Raw genomic sequence first — 22,001 nt, 5'->3', positions numbered from 1 at the left:
CCACACTAGGAGAGGGGGAGCGCGCACCGTGCCAGTTTTTAAAGGGACAGATGAATGTGTCGCTTCACCAAGTAGATCACCACCATCCACAGAAAATGCAGCAGAGTGTTATTTTTGGCCAGTCAACAACAGCACAATTCAAGTGAACGTAAATTGCATAAAAAAATGTAAAAAATTAAATCGAAAAAGATTTTTTAAAGTTAGTGAAAAAATTGCTAGTCAACAACACCCTATTGAAAGTTGCATTTAACAAAGAATAATTTTAGAATAATTTTTTTAGACAATATTTAAGATATTAAATACATAAAAAATGTGTTAAACAGTTCATAATAGACATTTTGAAGAAGTAATTGCATAAAGTTATAATAAATGCATTTTCTAATTAATCACACGAGGCTGTGTTTTCTCACACTGGTCACAAATGCGACCACTGATAAGTTTGAATGTATTTTGAGCATGATTTATATGAGGCATGAGATAGATAGAGCAATCTTAATACACTAATAACAGACCCTTTAAATATATGTTCCAGAAATGGTAGTTGTATTTCCTTTTATGGCATTTTGACATGGGAATGTGGGCACAAAGGCATGTAAAAATGAAAATGAAATATAGTTGTCAACAACTCTTTTTGCATCATTCAAACACAAATGTGGATGGATGGATGAATGGATGATTTTGGACCAGGAAAAATAAGAATATCAACTGACCACTTAGGTAACCCAATGTAATTTGTTGTAAATACAGAATATTAAGTTACAGCTGATTATAAGAATAGCCTTTCTTCAGCTTTGGCCAGTTTTGTAGAAATTTTTTTTTTTTTAATGTTTATAATGTTTAATCTTTTTGTTGTATGCACTCGTGTAGAGAGTGTTTGTTTACAACAACCTTGCAGACAAATTCAAATAAAAACTCAGCGGCATCTCTTGTGTAAACCCTCACACTGAGTCCAAGCAGCAGCTCAGGCAAACATATCTCCTCAGCATTCATGGCTACTGTCTGAGCTCAGATGATTTTCTGCTCCAGTTGGAACCAGCTGTGGCCTCCGTGAGGGTCTGTGTCACTTTTCTCTCACGCCATTGCATGTTATTCTGTATCATTCGGAACATGGGAAAAACTTCACTGGATAACAAAAGCATGGTCAAATGTTCTGATACACATCAGAACTCTCAGTTGAAATCAAAAATGCACTGATACAATCAGAAAACAGCATTGCATTAGCAAAGTCAAGTGAAGTCTATGTTGGCATTATTGCACTTGGCATCATGATTTAATGGTTGCTGACTCACATTCTGTGCTTATTAGCTTCCTTCTTCCACACTGCATGTCTGCATGCATCTGAACATAGACTGCTGTCTTTAGAAGACAGCAAAACAGACTGGAAAATGACTTAAATATTCATACACTCCTTTAAATAATGCATCTCAGCCTCCATTTGCACACTCCCCTGACTTCACTGTCTCCACCTGTCAGATCAGCAGAGCCACGATGAGTTAACACTGAAAAAACACTAAAAATATCTCAGAGTCCTGAGAAATGAATACAGCAATAATACAGTCCTAAACCGCAGCAAGAATGATTGGTGATTAAAGTGATGAGAAGGGGAAAAGGCCCCCTTCTGCATTGCAGATGCATGCTTTGTTTTTGTTTTTACTAGTGTAGTGTTAAAAGCAGTCATGTGGAAGCACAGAAAAAAAAAAAAACATTGTTTTAACAGAATCTCTTTTCTAGTGTTATTTTATGGTTTTATATCAGTGTATTTAGCACAATATTTTAAAAAGACTCTTATTTTGCTTGTCAAACTGTTAATAAAAAGTTAGTTCATGTTAGTTCGCAGTGCACTTAGCTAATGTTACCAGACTCAAATTTTAAACAAATATATTATTATATAACATTTACAAACATATTCGTAAATGCTGAAATTAACATTAACTAATGTTAACTAATGAACCTTATTGTAGTGTTACCGATTAATCTTAGTTAATGTATTAACTAACATGAACTAACAATGAGCAATACATTTGTTACAGTATTCATTAATCTTTATTAATGTTAGTTAATAAAAATACAGCTGTTCATTCTTTGTTCATGTTAGTTCACAGTAACTAATGTTAACAAATACAACCTTTGATTTGAATAATGTATGTTGAAACTAATATTAACTAAGATTAATACATGCTGTAGAAGTATTGTTTATTCTTAGGATAGTTAATTAATGTTAACTAATTAACCTTATTAAGTGTTACCGATTAATAAATGCTGTAGAAATACTGTTCGTGGTTAGTTCAAGTTAACAAATGAAACCTTATTGTAAAGTGTTACCAAATTACCTGAAGAGATTTTTCCTTGCTCTTATGGCTAAAGATAAATGAATTATATGCATACTACACATCAGCAGTAAAATGTACGTAAATGAAAGCGCAAACATGACACAATTTTGTATGGTTTTAATTTACTTTTCTTAATATATCACATAATCATCATAATAAAATGACATGATAATTATATGTTAAGCACTCATCAGTAATTCCAACGACAGCACGTTCAAAAATCTGTCTGTAAACCTGTCAATCAAAATGCTGTTGCAAGAAGCTGCCTATGTAACTTTTAAACCAATCTAACAGTATAATGGGGGGGGGTCTTGAAAATGTGTGTTAAAGAACGGTACATGCATGTGTGTACAGGTGTGAAATCTATGTTCCAGTAAACAGCTTATTATTATTACTATTATTATTATTATTATAGCCACGTCTCTTTTGAGCTAAGATTGACTTATATTAAAAGACAGTATATACTGTAGTCTTGATGCATCAAAGCATCTTAAACAGGTTTCAGGTCTATAATGAGCTCCTGAGTCTTGCACATGAACATTTTGAGAATTTCTGAAAATTAGAATACGTTTCAGAAAAACAGTTTTGACAAATCAAGTCAAGAGGAGTGTTGGTTTGGAGCCATTTGGGGATTTGGGGAGTTATTTTCTATGAAAGGTTAGAGAATGCTGAGGCCTCCTGGGCTAAATGTTGTGGATGAATGACAGCTCTGAAGGGTTTTTGAGTTCGGGTCAGTGTTAGAGGCAGATAAATATTCAGTGTGTGTCCAGTATTGTGCTCTGACTCAACGCCATCTAAGAACTTTGTGTCATTGTGCATTGAATGGTACACAGAGCTTAACGCTTTATGAAATGTGTCAGGTTTGAAGTCCATTGTTCGGTTTGCTACAGTATTTACTAAAATAAGCAGGATGTCATGTCAAGTTCATGATAAGTCTGGGTTGTGGGGTGTGCGCTGAAAATAAACATATGTGGGTTGGGTTGAAGCTGGTTTGACTAAGTGGTCTACAAATCATCAGTGCTGGGTGTGTTATAGCTCTTGAAGAGCGGCTGCGTAAAGAGGCCGAGGGTTCCTGTAACACACACTAAAATAAAGATCCAGAGAAACAGACGGTCAATCACCATAGCCACGTATTTCCAGTCCTCGACAATCTGTGAGAAAGAGAATATGCACTGATTAATTTGAATTAATTTGTGAAATAAATGTATCTGAAAAACTCAAAAGAAATGATCTGTATTGTTTAGTAGTGCCCATGTTATAGTGTTGATTATTATTGCGCATATATATGAGGTATGCTACCTTGGTAATCCAGAGTTCTTGTGAGAGCACAAGTTGAATTTGCTCAGCGAGTTACTCTGGTGTCGAGTAATGATGCTCATTAAATATGCCCTTGTATCCGAGCTGCACCAATCACATCGGGTTATCTGATATAGGCGGGCCAGAGGCGAGCTAAACAGATGACGACAGCGCTGTGACGTCGAAGTCATTAGTAAACATTGCAAGATGGCTATGGATGAACACCAGTTGTTTGAAACGGCTTTGGCCGCTACAGTGAACGAGTTAGACTTGGCTTTTTATCTAAAACAGGAACATAAGACACCGCTTGAATCGTTCCTTTGCAAGAAGGACGTTTTTGCTGTTTTGCCGACCGGATACGGTAAGAGTCTAATTTACCAGTTAGCTCCGCTGGTAGTATATACAAGCATATACATATACAACGAATATATACTGTACGTTGTATCAGTATATATATACAGTGCTATGCATAAGTTTAGACACACATGCTAAAGTTGACTAAAAAGAGGAATAAAAAATCATCTTTTGGAAATTGAACTTAATGCCTTAATTAAAAAAATTAGGAAAAATCCAACCTTTAAGGACACCAATTTTCTTTGTGAAAGAATAATGTATCGTAACTAAATAAATGTTCTTCCTTAAAATACAGGGTGCATAAGTCTGGACACCCCTATGTTAAATTCCCATAGAGGCAGGCAGATTTTTATTTTTAAAGGGGTGATGAACTGAGAAATCAAAGTTTTCTTGAGCTTTTGACATATAAGAGATCATCATACTATAATAATATCCTGTAAGTTTCAGAACTGAAAACTACCTTGTTAGTCCAATAAAAGCTTTTATAGACATCAGGCTCAGCAAACGACTCGTTTTTCAAAGTGGGGAACTATGACGTCAAAGAGGATAAAACACCGCCTCCACAAAAGAAGATCAACGCCTACTTCAACACGGCCTGTTTAGCCCCGCCCACCGATTCGCCCAAACATGCTAAATAACATAGGACGACATGATAATTGCTACCGGATCGAGCTACTTACAAGCAATAAACATGCTGTTGACTAAATATTGTGCAGTGCCTGTTTGTGGAAGAAGACAGTCATAAGCTTCGGATTCCAGCATGGTTAAACTTTATTAAATCAGTCAATCACAATTTCCCGACACGGATCTGCCAGCAACATGTAAGTAACCATGTGTATTCTAATGCCTGATCTGCGATCAGTGATTTCGGTGTAATTATTCAAGTTCAGATATTTCTCTTAAAATCGTTCAATACTGTTTATGCATCAGTGACTAAACGATCAACTTCACATAATTTCTCGTAGTATTATGAAAATAATCTTTTTTTAAACTGTTATTAAATTATATAGCCTACAGAAAGCGATCAAAGAACGATCCCTTTCGCCCAAGCTGTCAATCAAACAGCACAGCGCGAGCCGCGAGAGCTTATCTGGACACTTACCAAACTCGTGATGAAATAATGACACTGTTACACACAACGAAGCTCTTACTGTGTATTCACATTGTGTTTGCATTGTGATTTGGTGTAAGCATTTGTGAGAGTGCAAAAATTGCGTTGCAATGATAAGATCTTTATTCACGCGATCAACAGACTGTCTGTCATCTGCTCAGTGCTCATCATGCTGCAACCTTTCATGTGATGGAATAGATTTAAATATAATGCTTTAAACGATACTTTTCACGATTTGTTAATCTCGATAGCTGTAATAGTAAAAACGTAGTGAAAGTTTTCGAGAGAGTTCATGTAATACTAGCTATTTCATTGCAAGCATGTCAGCCAATCACAGCAGTGGGCGTTTGCACTGCAGTCTCACAGCAGACACGCCCCTTAAAACGGAGCGTTCAAATCTGAGGCAGAAATCAGGCTTGGAAAAATGGCTTTTTATTTATAAATTATGACAATTTTTTATGTAAAAATCATACTAACATTATAAGGGCACCCCAAGCAACATTATAAAATAATAAAACAATCCAGTTCATGACCCCTTTAAAGGCCAGCTACTTCATGGATCCAGGATACTATGCATCCTGATAAAGTTCCCTTGGCCTTTGGAATTAAAATAGCCCCACATCATCACATAGCCTTCACCATACCTAGAGATTGGCATGGAGTACTTTCCATAAGATCATCTCTCAATGCAAATCAAACCAGCTATTAGGCTAACTGAAATAAAACCTTGCCAATCTCTAGGTATGGTGAAGGGTGTGTGATGATGTGGGGCTATTTTAATTCCAAAGGCCAAGGGAACTTTATCAGGATGCATAGTATCCTGGATCCATGAAGTAACTGGCCTTTAAAAATAAAAATCTGCCTGCCTCTATGGAATTTAACATAGGGGTGTCCAAACTTACGCACCCTGTATTTTAAGGAAGAACATTTATTTATTTACGATACATTATTCATTCACAAATAAAATTGGTGTCCTTAAAGGTTGGATTTTTCCTAATTTTTTTAATTAAGGCATTAAGTTCAATTTCCAAAAGATGATTTTTTATTCCTCTTTTTAGTCAACTTTAGCATGGGTGTCTAAACTTATGCATAGCACTGTATATATTCAAACAGATGAATATGTGTGTGTGTGTATGTATGTATACTGTATATATGTATAGAATATATTGTTAAAAATATATTTTTGTTTTATATATATTATTATTATTAGTTTAAATCACTGAGAGCAAATGTCCTCAATTTAATTTGGTCCATTGATCTTTTTTTTTTTTTTTCAGTATATTTGAGTGAAAGCCAATCCAGCACTCACCCCTTCATCATCATCCTCACTCTTCATCTTGTCAGCAACGTATCGGACTCCCTTCACAGCCTCCTCGATGTCCACAGGGCACTTTACTGCCATTCGCTTACGAAACTCTGTGTTTTCCTGCAACTCTCCAGGTCTCCAACCAATGTGTTTGGCAGAATCTTCATTGACAAAGAAGGTAGAATCAGTCTCATCAGTCTCACTTTTTGCTGGGAGATCAGATGAAGAGCACTGCTCGTGCTTCGTGCGAAATTTCTCTCGTTTGTTGGACTCTCCTGGTCGTCGCATGAAGAGAAAATCAGGCAAACGGCTCAGGAAGTAGTATTTGACCCACTTGGGCATATTGTGTGTGCTTGGAGACCGATGGTGCACGTTTAGCACACACACACTTGTAACAATTGAAAAAGTCACCAACACCATTGCAAACATCAAGTACTTTCCAATGAGGGGCACAGCGAGTGAGGTTGGAGGTACGATTTTGGAAATCAGTAAGAGGAACACAGTTAAGGCCAAAAGAACAGAAATACACAAAGTCATCTTCTCCCCACAGTCTGACGGTAGGTAAAAAACTAAGATGGCCAGTGAAGTGATAAGAACACAGGGGATGATTAGGTTAATGGTGTAGAACAGAGGTTTGCGTCTGATGATAAAATCGTAAGTTATATCCAAATACGTGATGTCATTAGGGTCTTCGTTTTTGCGACCAGGCAAGGAGACAATATCCCACTCACCGCTTGGCTTGAAGTCATCTCGGCTGGCAAAGTCTGACAGCAAGATGAGGTCGATTTCTGTGTGGTCATAAGTCCATGAGCGGAACTTGAGTGTGCAGTTTTGCTGGTCAAAGGGAAAGTCCCGGACCTCAATTTTACAGGCACTCTTATAAATGGCTGGTGGTAGCCAGGCAACCTCACCGTTATTTGACACGACTGCATTGGAGTAGAAAGACACTTCATATGTCCCATCAGCACTAAAAATGACAAACACATTGTTTTAAATTTGTTGTTTTAAATAAATAAAAAAAGCTAAGTATCCTATTTTGTGAATGATAAAGTGCATAATAAAGGTGAAACTCAAAGCTGATTCTATTATCCCGAGTGTTTATTTTTGCATATTTATTATTTTTGCATCATCATGTTCCTGAGATTAACGCAATAACTGTCCTTGGACAAAGTTAAACCCTGCCCAAATCCTGCGTCGATGCAGCATTGTAAAAAGATTGCAAAATAAGTCACCTGCTGCCATCTGTATTTTTAATAAGGATTCAACCTTTGCATAAATAAAACTTCTTCTAAATTATTTAAAGAGATAGCATCAGCAGCACACAACAGATGTTTTGAAAATGGCTTCTTTTTTTTGCCCATACAAATGAAAGTCAATAAGGTCCAGTGTGGTTTTTGACCCCACTGACTTTAGCGCTTTTCACAATTTAAATAGTTAACCCTCGGCCTATAAAGGTAAGAATGAAACAGTCTCTTCTTCAGTCCAATTGTCGTGTTTTCTGTCGCCATTTTTCCCCTCAAACACAGAAACTACTGTTTATACAACATGCTATGTTTCCCTGACTGTCCACAGCACATGAATAATGTGCAGGGTTTCATAACCCAGGGTAAAAAGCGATGCTAACACCGCTTCTAAATTACAATTGTGAAACGTTCCTTTACCCGGGGTTAAAGGCAGTCTATAGAACAACAATAACTCGGGATTAAGTGCAGTGTGAACATTTTCCAACAGTTTGTTTTCCGCAGAAGAAAGTCATTCAGGTTTAGAATGGCATGAGTGTTAAGTAAATAATGACAGAATTTAGATTTTTGGGTGAACTGTCCCTTTAAGTGTTAAGTTCAAATTAAATCAGAACAAAATACCATGGTGTACTTTAAGTGCTAGAAAGTTTCTCACTTGTTGTACAGGACAATGTCAGGCAGCCATATATGCTGGGAAGGAAGGCGGACTTTCCTGATCCCTTCATACTCCTCTGGATCCCACATCAACCGGTAATCATTCCATACCTGCAAAAGACACACGCCTTAGAAAGAAAAACTACTACCCAAACACAAAAAGTTCCACTGCTCATACCTGAGTAAGCCAACAGTTGGTGGTCATAATCTGCTCTCTTTCATTCTGAAATACAAACATTAACATATAACATTGATATAATCAAATAAGCAATGTGAGGCAGCTTTTCACGTTTCAACCCACCACACTGATGAGCTGGGCAAGGGACACTTGGATTGCAATGGTGACCTGCTGGCTCTTGTTGATCGCCGGCCGGATCAGCTTGTTGTATCGGTCAGGGGAGAGTAAATAGTTTATCAACCGCTCCTCCACCTCTGCACAGCATACAGCTGAAAAACACAGACATACACTATTTTGTTTTAAAGTTTTTCTAAATAGGTTTTGAATTTGAAATGGAAGTAATTGTTGATTCGGGATTTATCTAAATAACCTACACATACGTATGTAATAAGCACAGAATTTCAAACACCATCAATATATTATACTCTACCGGTAAAAGATTACGATTTTTTTACTATATTTTTAATCAAATAAATGCAGCCTTGGTGAGCATAACACCATGCCACAAGCGTTGTGAATCGACAAAAGACAATAGAACACATTATAATGAGCGATGCTGTCTACACTGGATGCGGCGCGACTCAACAGACTCAATCTCCTACAGTAAACTGATGCCCCGTTCTATTTCTGACATACTTCAAGCGCTCGTGCTCCTTCTGGCATGAAGAACAAATGAATTTGCAACGGTAGCTACATCACATCCTGTGTAGACAGCCTCAAGCTGTTGCGACAACTGTTGTGTCCAGTGTAGACACGGTGTAAGAGACTTCTTTTAAAAACATTAAAGGGACACTCCACCCATTTGCATTAAGCTTTGCATTGTTAGAAACCCAGTCATACTATTGAATGGTCGTGCAACACTCTCTCATTTTCCCCTGAGACGGGAGAAATCCGTTATTTACCTTTTACACTTCCTCCTACAATGACGCAAAAATCGTCATTTTGCGTCATTGTAGGAGGAAGTGTAAGAGGGGGGGATTTCTGTTGAGACTACAAGCACTAGTTCCTCATCTTTCCCAGGGGGCGGGACCCGCTCACGCTACAGACCTATTACAGATCAGTGGGTGGGACTTTACTCTCTGAAACTGAAAGCAATATCCTCCATCTTGTTTGAAGCTAAGCTAACAGGCGCTGTGGAGACAGATGTAAAGTAATGCCAATAGCGGAGGAGAGTGCTCAATATGATATAGAAGAAGAGGATTTCGGAAGTCTGATGCTTGAATCAGGTGTTTGTGGCTACCTTTACAAGCCGCATTATAGCGAAGAGCAGCCGAGGCAGAAGACCTGCCTGCCGCGGACTGGCTCGAGTTAGGGCGGACTGGTGGCGCCGGTGATCTCACTATGCAACTACGAACCGCTACGAACACAGAGATAGAGTCCGTCTGCGGCAAAGAATTTCAACGATGACAATTTCTCCTGAACGAAATCTCTGAATCAGACGAGGACACGGACGTTTGTGTTGAGAACTATCCTAGTTTCGCACCGCATATGTTCTGACTGAACATCCAGGTACCATGCAATAATTCACCTTTTCGAAAGAAATACAAACGAGGAGTAATGCACTAATGAGTTCGCCAACTAACTAGACATTTTGTGTGAATGTGAAATGAATTTCAAGCTCTGGTGGTAGCTAGCCTTGTAGACGGAAGAGTGATTTCTCTTATAGGCAGATATGCGCTTTCTGGATTAGTGGGAGTGGCTTGCGGAGCTGTGCAATGTGGTGCATTGTGGGAGTTGTTGTCTTTCATACAAATGCGTCCTGAAGTTATTTTTTGTCTTTCCTCGGTCACGAAGGCACCAAATTCAAAATTTATTTTACATTTCGACAACATATATGACCCACTTTAAATAAAAAACAAATGTTCAAATGGGTGGAATGCCCCTTTAAAAAATTTCAGCAACCCTAAACTTTGAATGGTAGTGTAACTTTAAAAAAAGAAAAAGATCTAAAATTTCTAAATAAATAAATAAAACTCAATTATTGTTATGTGTCTTCTAACAGCCTTTACATAGAAGAAACATTGACCATCAAACGTTTAACAAAGCTCTTTTCTACTGTTCTCAAGTTATTTTCTAATGTTGTCATAACTTCAGATTTTTTTTTTTTTATATAATTATAATTTAAGGAAATAATAAGAAAAATAGTTTCATGGCCATTAAAAACTTATGACTGATGGATTTTCTAAATTTACCCATTATTAGCAAATGCACCAAAAGGGTAATTGTATACACTATGATACACTTTATTTTAAGGTGTTATTGTTAAAGTGTAATTACACATTTAAGAACAGAGTAATATTACTTAACATGTATTTACTATAGGATTAAATTAGGTTTGGATTAGGCCTAGTTGCATGCAATTATGCATAATTTACATCTAACGTGTAAACGTGTAAAAAATAAATAAAAAAAGAGTTACCGGATACTATATGCACATCAAAATAGGCAAGCCAAAAAGTAAGTTTCAGAAAGAAGCAAAAGAGAAAGCCCAAAACTCTACTGGTGTTTCTGTACCACTGTCTCTAAGGGACAGCAAGTCGGGACAAATGACATCACTCTGCGGACAAGCAGTGCGCTGTGGGGACAATGAGAACAGAGACTACAAGATTGAAGTTGACAGAAGAAGCACTGGGGCAGCAGTCAGCATTCAACACACAATCACCCAGCCTGTGCTCAGCGAGACATACTCCATCTGACTAACAGCTCAACAAGTACAGCTGGAACATGCGAGAAATTAAATGAACACCATGATAAGCAATTTTGGGAGCCATGTGCAAACGAAGCAGAACCGCTGAAACTCTCCAAGAATATCTCAAAGATGAGAGTAAACATTATCTTAGTCAACCACTTTTTTAGAACACTTTTTTATGTTATTGAAATGGCAAAGGTCCCAGACTGCGTATGTTCAGATAAATTAACTATTTTTAAATACTAAAGACACAGTACTTTTTTTTCAATGCTTTATGGCCTATCTTAATAATAATGTATTTAGCTTCTGTATTTCTCCTCAGCAAATAATGACATGAAATGATCATATAATTAATGAATCAATTGACAGCTCTATTAGAAACATATCTCCAAAAACAAGGCTATAACAATCTGTTTTATGAATCTCTCTAAGCGCATGTTGATGCTACCTGTGATAAATGTCTCTTTAAAATGTCAAATTACATTACCCCCTCAAAAGAACTGACACATCCATTATGAATCCAGACAGTTACATAATGAGCCCCATTCATTTGTAAATAAGATGCACAGAAGCAACAATCCTCGTGATTCAGGGACAGCTTGCAGAGGGTCATAGAAGCCCTATGCCACATCTCCCATTAAGACCCTATGGGGACGATCATTCTTTAATGCCAAACATGAGTCAGCAGTTCAGCCCATCACTGCTCCATCAGCACACATTCTCTTTATCACAAGCTCTCATATTACAGCATAAGAGTCTGACAGTAATTATCCTAATGAGAGGTTAGTGAGCAAAATGGCATGACCATAAATGAACACCACAAACAAAGCAGTAACCATGTTAGTTTTTGTTTTCAGTTGCATCATGTTACGCATTGTGGGAAACATACAGGAACAGATTCTAGTCAATAGTAAATATCAGATTACTATAAGATATTTAAATATTTTTAAAAAAGTTTTGAAGTAAGTGACATCAAGTAAAAGACTTTCATTGTGAATTTGAATGTAAACCAATACATTCTGTTAATTGTTCTGTGTTTGTTTACTTATCTTGCATATTTAAAAGTGCATCAAAATATATAATATAACTTATGTTACAGTTATATAATATAACCTACTAAGCCTTAGTAGTGTAGTCAAAAAAATTGATATTTAGTAGAGATGCACCGAAGTATCTGCCAACAATCGGTATCGGCCGATAAAAGCAATTATTTTCACTAGTATCGGCCATCGGTCGATTGTTTAAAAACAGCCAATGATCAGGGCCGATTATATCCTGTCAAAACATTACAGACTGCAACTCACACTGTGTGTGAAGAAAATCTCTCATGTTGAGTTAGTTAGGGCAAGTTAATGTGACAGTGACGCATTAACAGCTAAAAACAGCTGCATAAAAGCAGACTCTATTTGACCCTATCACCCGTAGTTCAAGCCAGGGTTGCCAGATTTTCCCTATAGACCTTATTCACAGCATCGTCATCTTTGATTTTTAATGGGAATGAAAGCAAGGCTGTGAGGGACGGGCTGTACTGTTATTTAATGTGTTTTTGGATTGTTCTGCTCATGAAACTCTGGAAGAATATATTTCCAAGACATTTCAGTTGACAAAAAAACTCCTGACAATGTAAGCTGTGGAAAATTGTAAGTATAGGAGCTTTATACATCTTTTTACAGCGGATGCCATTGGAAACAAGGCAAGACTATCCCTCACAGCCTCACTTTCATACCTGTCATGGCACTGCTCTGAATAAGGTCTATAGCTACTAAACATTATTTGTAGCGTGGCTCTCACCCAATTAATAGCAAATAGCTCTGTGCTTTGTTACTTCTAAAAAGAAAGTGTCATCTTTATCACGAAATTCAAACAATAAATGGCGTTTTGACGCTCTTTTATGCGACGTGACAGTGCCTCAGTTCAAGCAGCAGTGCGGAGCGCAAGTCTATTCTTCCACTTTAATACAAATTATATCTAGAAAAAATGCATGAATATCAGAAGGTAAGTTGAAAGTTACAGTACAACTTACCAAAATCTGTATCATGTCTCATGTAATCATTCAATCTGTGTTTCAACCGTGGAAAGATGTCAATAAAACTTGCTTGTGAAGCTTGTGAACAAATTCACTTAATGTTGCATTTACCTCAGGAAAGTCATCCGTTTGTTAGTTAACTTAAAAAATAAAAAAAAATAAAAAACCTAGAGAGGAGCTTATTTACTGTTAATTATATATGTATGTTTGAATAAATTTGCCATGAAGGCAAGTGCTTATGAAAACTACCTTATATGTGTAACTGAGTTGTAGCCTATACAAACATTTCAGCTTTTATTTGAGTGTAAATATTATATCTGTAAATAAATAGCAGTTGAATATAATAGCTCTGTTGTTAATTTTAACCTCTAATATTATAGTGTAGCAAATGAGAAATTAATTTTTTTATCCATAAGAAAAAACAAACTATTAGTATCTGCATCGGCCGATATCCTTCTGAATAATCGCCTATCGGTATCGGTTGAGAAAATTCATATCGGTGCATCTCTAATATTTAGATATGTATCGATACTGAAATATCTGAAACGGTTCCAATACTCCTTTTCTGCAGTATCGATACACAGATAACAGCTGCGCATTCTCACTCTCTCTTCTCTCCAACGCGAATGGACACAAAACCACCGCCTCTCACTCACTCGTCTCATTCGCTCCAGTTGAATTGTGCTTGTATTGCACATAACTTTAGTCATTCTCGCAGGTTTCACGCTTACACCAAAAGCGCATGCACCACTGATCTATTTATAAGTGGAGATATCATAAAGCCGCCTTTCAAACAGGTCACGGCTACAAAATTGACTACTTTTACGGTCAAATGATTTAAACGTTCAAATACATACAAAACAGTGTCAAAATGCCTGTCTTGCCGAGTAGAATATTCATGTAAATACAGTCAGTTTTGGAAAGGAAATAGTTGAAAGGAAACGCATGTTGTGTAACAATATATTGGATCTGTGCATAAGCTATTAAAGTGACAGCAGCCTAAATAACCTGCGGATATCTGTCATATTAATCAAAGAACAAAAGACAACGAGAAAATTACTTGCTGCTCTTGACTGAATAACTTTTGTAACTTTAATTGTAAGCATTAATCTGTATTTAATTTTTACAATGGAAACTATCCAGTTTTATTTTATATTTGATTACTTTAATTAGTATTTCTTACCTGAATACTGTTTGACCCACCTGAAAAACTCAAAAGCCATGACTATTTTATTTGTCTCTTTATTCTATTGTATATATTTGTGCTATCGTTTGCAATTTGTTTATTTATTCTTATTTTATTACTGACTGTTTACTTGTCTTTTTTTTTTTTATGTAGTTCAACGATTCAAATAAAGCCTCACAGTGCTGTGTGTAAGTTATTACAAAAAATTACCCAAATTATCAAAAAATGATGAGATAAATGATCTGTAAGGCAGTATATATCCATGGTGTCGAAAATGGTATTGAATATCAATATTTTTCAAGGTATTGTATCGAAGTTGAAATTCCAGATATAGAAATTCCAGTATTGTGACAATAAGTAATTTAACAGTTAGAGATTACACCATAAACACAATAACTTTACATGACTATTCAGTGTGGATAATGCTGTCTACAGTGGTGACTAATATCTATGGAAAAGCCTATGAAAAAAGTGTTTCTAAAACACTTGACTTGCTCAGACAAGCCCCATGTCCTGCTTCAGGGCTCTTCACAAAAATACACACACTCCTAAACAACCGAGGCAGGACAGGCCAGGGCCTTGGAAAGAAACACAAACTTGCACCATCTCAAGATTATACAAAACACACACACACACACAGTTGCCTGCACTGAGCTTTTCCACCCCGGTGCACTTCAGCTCCGTGAATAATTCAACTGCACTAAAATAAAACCTACCTCATCACACAGACAGCAACAACAGATACACACACCAACACAGACAAACACACACAGACCTAGTCTAACTCTCAGAATACTTTACTGAGGATAGCACAGCATGCACATAATGCACATAAACACTTCCCAATCTGAGTTAATACAGTTCAATACAGTGCTCTACGGTTTGACAGGGCAGTGCTTAACCAGTGTGTATCAGCAAATGTGTTATTGTTTGAATGGCATAAATATCCACCAACTAAATTATTAAAAGCTTCTCCATCTGTGGCCAAGCTTTACTGCATCAAACAACTTACACAAACATTTATACACATATTCAGTAGCTGTGGCCCTACAGTTGCCCTAATGCCACCGTTTATGCTAGTGGCTTGGGCAGTGTGTGAGTGTCAATTCCACTTCATGCTACCCTTTAACTCTAAAAGAGGGCGTTTTGAGCTTTCTCTCACTCTCGATCAGACACATTCTTTCTGCTGAAGGCTTTTCCCCACATTTCAGTTTTCATTAAGAATATGAGACTGTGTGGGGCTTTAAGTATATGTCACACATTTTCTGCAATAACAGAATATTTATATTATAACTTGACCAAATTGTAGAAAACCTGGTTCAGATAACCTGACTTCCATTTATTGGGCAAAGCATGTCGTTGTTGCATTAAAAGCAACTTTAGATTACTATTAAAAGGAATTTCGCCTGATACATGACAGCTGCTCAACAGTCTGAGGTTTGAGTCTGAAGAGACAGATCTGGACTGCAGGAAGGCAGTCAAGCACATCCACTCTGCAAAAGAGCGTCTACACAACCACTCTGTGGTAGCACATGCTGAATGAGGCCCGGCATTGTCTTGCTTTCCAGGAAAGATGTCATCTTGATGCCATGAAATGTCTGTAAAATCTTTCACACACATGCAAGTCACACATGGCGTATGCACTAATGCATCCCCATTCTGTTACAGAGGCTTGCTTTTGTACCTGTCGCTGATGAAATTCTGGATGGTCGCTTTCGTCTTTGAGACTGAGAACTCAATCTCTGTTTTTCCCAAAAACCAGCTGAAACGTGAACTCATCTGACCACAGCACACTTTTCCACTGTGTTTTGGATCATCTGAGATGAGCTCGGGCACAGAGAACTTGCCAGCATCTCTTCATCAAACTGATGTATAGATTTCTCCTTGCGTAACAGATTCAAGAGGCATTTCTTGATGCAGCGTCAGACTGTGTTCAGTGACAACAGTTATTCAAAGTCCTCCTGAGCACATGTGGCTGTATTTAACAGAGCAGCATGACGGTTTCTCATGCAATGTCACCTGAGGGCTCAGAGGTCAAGCAGATTCAACAGAGGTCTCCTGCATTGCACAGACTGAGATTGTAGGGTAGATGGTAAAATACCTCAATTCTTTGCCATCTTCCATTGAGAAATATGATTTTTGAATTGACGATTCTCTCATGATATTTGGCACAAAGTGATGAGCCATGACCCATCTTTGCTTGCAAAGACTGAGATGCTCCTTTTACACTCAATCACAATCCCCTCACCTACTACCAATTCACCTGCTTATTGTGGACGGTTTCAAAAGAGTTTAACTTGGATATTCTATAAGCTTTTCACTTTTATTTTCCCTCTGTCCCATCTTTTTTGGAGTGTGTAGCAGCCATAAAAATTTTTTTAAAAAAGATATATATATATATATATATATATTTACAAAATACAATAAAGCTGTTCAGTGAAAACATAGGAAATCTTTTCTTTGTACTTTAAAGTTGAAAGAGACTTAACAACTCACAGATTTTATTTTACAAAATGTCCCAACTTTGGGGTTGTACACGGAATGTTTAAGCAATAAAGCAAGTCAATTCAGGCATTTAATGACAAAATACATTCAAAGGAGTTTTGTTCGTATGTGCATGTGGAAAGAAAGTAGTGCAAGAAATGCATTCAAAACAAGCTGTCCACAGAAACATGCTATCCTGAAGTTCTATTCTGTATGTGTGTGTACGCGCGCATTCATGAACGCGTTTAAGAGACCCTCTGCAACTCTGACTCACTGAGCAAAAGATCTAATCAGAGTCATGACAGAGTAAGCATGCCTCAAGAACCAAAACACACACACATATACACATGCTATTACAATGCATGTCCTGAAACTGACTGAAAAAGACACTTTAATACTGAATTGTATATTTACTCAAGTTTACCTGCACTTCTACTTGTGGATCAAGCAAATGCATGTAACCTTTTGGTGGCAACCAAACTGTAAATAATCTTATAGTTAATTAATGTTCAGTGTGAGTCTGATCAATGATTTTAAATGATTAAAAGTCAAGACTTCATCATTCGTACTCAATGAAACATGATGCACTCACAAAAGACTGCTGTGTGGGCACTGACGTGGTACTTCACAGCTGGAAACGGATCTGTGAGTGAACTGAGCTATGGGGCACAGAGAATGTGTGGACTGGCCCAATTTAACCCCTTTAATCCCACTGATTACAGATCTAAAGACACTTGCTGATTTAATTTGCAAAGAGTTGTCAACTATAAATTAAAGTGCAGACTGTATTGATATGTCATGTGAATATTTTACATGTAAATAGTCACATACCCAGAGCCATTTAATTCTTGTTTTCCCTTCTGAAAAAAACATGTCTGTCAAAACTTCACAAAAGAAAGCAATACCTGTCCAGCCAACTAGCATATTTAGTACATATAATATAAGGTCTATTATTAATTCAATATAAAAAACAGATCTATCTCATATTTGTCATGCCCATAATACATACAAATTTCATTTCACCATTTGTGACAAGTGGGAAAACAGTCAACTGACTGATTCACAATATAGCAGTACATTAAGTTTTAATTATTCAATTAATTAAAGTTAAAAGAAACAATCTTTATTTTATTTTTGGCATTTTCCTCATAGTTGCTCGTTATATATTTAAATATTTTTTTTTAAAAATAATGTGCTAAATTATTGTTCTCAATTGTCTTATGGGCAATTTTTGAACGACAAATTTTGACCAGAAATAAATTAAACAAAACACGCTTTCACTAACCATATTAAAAAAACCTAAATACAAAAAAATGTTATTAAGCACATTTAAGACTTAATCGTAACCATATAAAATGGAGGTTAAGAGCGTAAATTTGAATGATAATGCATTTGACCATTGCAAGTAACACACACCAATAGAAAATAAGAGCTGCTTGCTTACTCGCCACGGTGAGCGCGACAAACCAAAGTCCTGAAGCCATCGGAACTGCCATCTCCTGTACGAGCCTCTCCGTCCACACTTACGTCAACTGACAAACAAAGATCGCGCCTTTAAAGATCCATTTCCCCCGTACACTTCACGGCAGTCCCTGCGATTAAGACAAACAGATTTGTATACGCGATAATGAGCGATCCAGGCTTGTTACGCACTCAGATTGGCGCTTCTTACGCCTGAAGAGTTGTCCGGTGCCTTTTCAGTGATATTCGCCCACAAACACGTGCGTAATGATAAAAGATCTATGGGATTTTCTTTTCTGCACGCGAACTGACTCACGCGCACTCGGCAGACTGTGCTTCTCTTGCGCGCGCGGGAGACTTGACATCCGCGAATGAAATCAAGTCATGAACTTATGAAATAACAAGGCTTCTAAAACTTAAATACATTTCACAGTCCGTTTGTTTTCCCCATATGTCGAATGTCATCGATTTTAATGTCGTTTTAAATATTATAGCCTAGCATTTTAGAGAGAGAGCAATTGTTGGTGGCCCGGTGTGCTAATATAATGATAATTACAGACTCAACTGCACGTTAAAAGGACTGTAAATTGCCACGGTGTCTTGCATGGGCAATTGGCTAAGTGTGCGTCACGGGGGAGGAGAGTTTACTGGTTGTGTGTTCTGCACCATGAAGCAAAAGACAACACTTTATTAAATAGCCTACATATTTACACTAGTTGGTTATTCACTTTGCCACATTATGGGAGACACTGACATTACAAAAATAAGTTTCTCTAGCAGTGGCTTTGTATATTGCTAGTTTAAATGTAATAAGTTTGCCCACCAAATCATATTTTTTGCTATATCTGCTGAGTAAACAGGAAAACACCATAAACCCACAATGTCATACATTCAGACAGGAGTCAACTAATAAACAAGGTGTTTTTATGTGCAGTTTGTCACGCAAGTTGCAGGTCGAAACATTCGTTCAGTATTTTTCAATGTTATTTTTGCCGTTTCATTCTGTATTTCAGAATTGTTTTCCTTTTTAAATGTTGCTGAGTAGCCTATAATAGACTGTTTAATAGCAGGTTGTTATAGTGACAACTTACCCCATGTAGTGTGACGCTATAGTCAACATGTCAAATTAACAGCATCATTTTGGTGGCCAATAACGAAGGAAATAGTCCCAAAAATTGTAGTCAAGACTTTAATATATGTCACTGCAGAAACTGACTTTCAGAATTAAACCTGTAAAATCACTGTGAAAGAGTGATCGCCCAATACTTGCCAGTCACTTTCTCTCAGGTTCTTTTTCGTCTTCATCCATAGACGAGAGCTTAGAGTGTCAAGTTCAGAATGAGGAGAGCTTATTGCAGTTTACTGCAGTTTCTCACTAGATAAAATAGCTGCTCACTTCAAAGGATAAATGTATAGCTAGAAAAGCATTGTTTCCTTAATTAACTTTCGATAAACTTAATTAACCACGAAAACCCCAATCACGCAAGCAAATTAATCTCTCACACATAAAATCTCACGGGGAAAGACATAACACAAAACGGCGCAAAGCAGTGGACCCTTGAAGCGAGGTATAAAGAAGAGACCTGACGTTATAAAACAGGACTCCCTGTCTTTCCGCAAACCATGTGCAGTGTGAGAGAAATCAAGAAAGCATGAGAAGAATGAGGGAAAGGACCAGGGAGATTTGTTTGTGTGGAGCCAAAAGGAGGCTTTAAGGTCAGTGTTTCCACAAAGTGGCTATGGATCTTTAAACTCCCTAAGCCGTGCATGCATACACAAACACATACTCGAGGCTCTCTCACTCAGCCAAGCCCAAATGTGTTGGGTTGGGTAAATGGCTGCTAATTTAATTTAGTGAAAGTGAAAGAGGATCTCACATAACGTTACCTGATACAAACAGAAATTATTTAATACACAAACAATGCACAGCCTTTCTTTTGTTTAAGGACATATATCGGAGATACATTTTCTGGGACCGACAGTAACAATGTATGTTAACAAACTGCAGTAACATTTTGTTTAGAGTAGGCATGAAACAGGTTGCGATAGTCTTCTCCATCCATATTGTTGACGTGTATCAGAGTAAAACAGCTTCTCGAACAAGAACAAAAAATGTAGGGCTGGACTTGATTTTGTCCTATGGGAAATGGTTGGATCGTTATGGTTTACTATTGCTGTGATATAATGTGAGTGACAGGTTGTAAATGCATACGTGTCTGCATACACATAAATATACCTACACAGACATTCACTGCTATATTGCCCTTTACTGACTGTCTGCAGCACTGTGTGGTTAGCCAGCCCTCTCATGCTCCAGTTCCCCCATTGGAAGGTGTTTGGGGCCTGAAGCAGACTGCAGTATAAAGATTTAAACGCTAACTGACATTAGCTCACCATTCGGATGCCTTATATGTTTACACATCAAAAGCACTCATCCATGGACTTTCAACATGTTCCAACACAGCATTTACCTACCACATATCCAGGATAAACCACTTTACTCTTCAGCATCTGTCGGCTGATGGTAACTCACTTCAGTCATCTGATCTCCAGCAGGTGAAATTTGCTCCATTCATTCTCTGCTTGGGCTGAAATACTAGCCAAATGCATCATTCTGAGAAAATAAAATAAAAAATCGATTTAAAATAGTATCTACAAAATATTTTAAAAAGTGCACATAAACCTTTCAAACCATGTACAGTGTAAAACAAATATTGTTGGTTTAACTTAAGTTAATGCAACGGAAATGCAAAATATATTATCTGAACCATTTTATCTCAGTTGATTTGACGAAAGAAAAAAAATGGTTATCATGAAAAATCTTTTTTACAGTGTAGCCACATATGAAATAAACAAATAAATACTCACTTACATATACTTGTTTGAAAATCGACCTGAACAATGTAGGCTAATGATTATTGCAGTTTAAAAGTTCATTCCTCACTTTTAGTCTTGGAGGCTTCCAAACCCTTGCCAATAACCAGGCCAAATCATTTACCAGCCGTAGATCACTATTCAATCAAAATAATCATAGAAACTATCATTGTAGGAATCCCATGCTAGCCTCTAAACCTTTTGTAACATAGGTCTACTCTTTTTTTTAGTTGGGAGCTAAAAACATACCACGTGTAAGATCTGCTAATAATAACCAAACCATGACATGCGAATAATGTGCCTGATTTGGAAGACTGCTACAGGGAATTATGAAAGACACAGGGAAAGGCGAAATCTACCTAAAGCGTGATAAAACAACATAATGTTGATTTTTACGAAGAAGACGAATTGCTGCCCAGTCATAAGCAATTCATTTAATTTGCACGCGGTCACGGTGTGTTTGTTTACTTGCGCATTGCGTGGCACATTCACGTCATTGTCTTATAGCGCCATCTTGTGGTGAAAAGTTGTTACACTGTCCCTGACCAAAACTCCCTTCCAACGAAATATATATATATATATTCATTTACCAGACAGTGAGGATAAACAAGGATTTACATTTTGTTCTTAACATCCCGCTGTCACTAGGGAAATTTTTATAGATACGTGCAGATGCTTTAAACTCAACTTTAACCAGAGGAAGAGTTAACTATTAGTAAAATCATTGAAACTTGTTAAAGACAAGAAAGCATTTAACTTTTGGATAAGTATAAGCTCGTTTAAAAATGGGCCACCATTTCTTTATTTGTTT

At 37.1% G+C, this 22,001-nt stretch overlaps 1 protein-coding gene across 5 annotated transcripts; it reads right to left on the bottom strand.

The window, feature by feature from the left end:
• Positions 1-2,431: 2,431 nt before the first annotated feature.
• On the bottom strand, positions 2,432-21,643 carry chrnb5b (cholinergic receptor, nicotinic, beta 5b). Of its 5 annotated transcripts, XM_079893280.1 has the most exons (9): positions 21,550-21,643; positions 20,792-20,930; positions 20,557-20,669; positions 8,594-8,739; positions 8,471-8,515; positions 8,294-8,403; positions 7,309-7,364; positions 6,401-7,185; positions 2,433-3,481 (listed from the first exon to the last, which is right to left on the bottom strand). In XM_079893280.1, the coding sequence occupies exons 2-9, from the start codon at positions 20,794-20,796 to the stop codon at positions 3,335-3,337; spliced, it is 1,407 nt and encodes a 468-aa protein (XP_079749406.1). In that variant the 5' UTR covers positions 20,797-20,930; positions 21,550-21,643; the 3' UTR covers positions 2,433-3,334. The 5 variants fall into 5 exon arrangements, with proteins under 5 accessions (XP_079749405.1, XP_079749406.1, XP_079749404.1 ...); XM_079893278.1 differs by having other exon boundaries at positions 6,401-7,364; XM_079893282.1 differs by lacking the exon at positions 20,557-20,669 and having other exon boundaries at positions 6,401-7,364.
• Between the last annotated feature and the right edge of the window lie 358 nt (positions 21,644-22,001).

Source organism: Squalius cephalus, assembly GCF_949319135.1.
Source record: "Squalius cephalus genome assembly, chromosome: 14".
Taxonomy (NCBI): domain Eukaryota; kingdom Metazoa; phylum Chordata; class Actinopteri; order Cypriniformes; family Leuciscidae; genus Squalius; species Squalius cephalus.
Note: the sequence above shows the minus strand (reverse complement) of the source record. Positions and strands in the feature narration are given on the sequence as shown.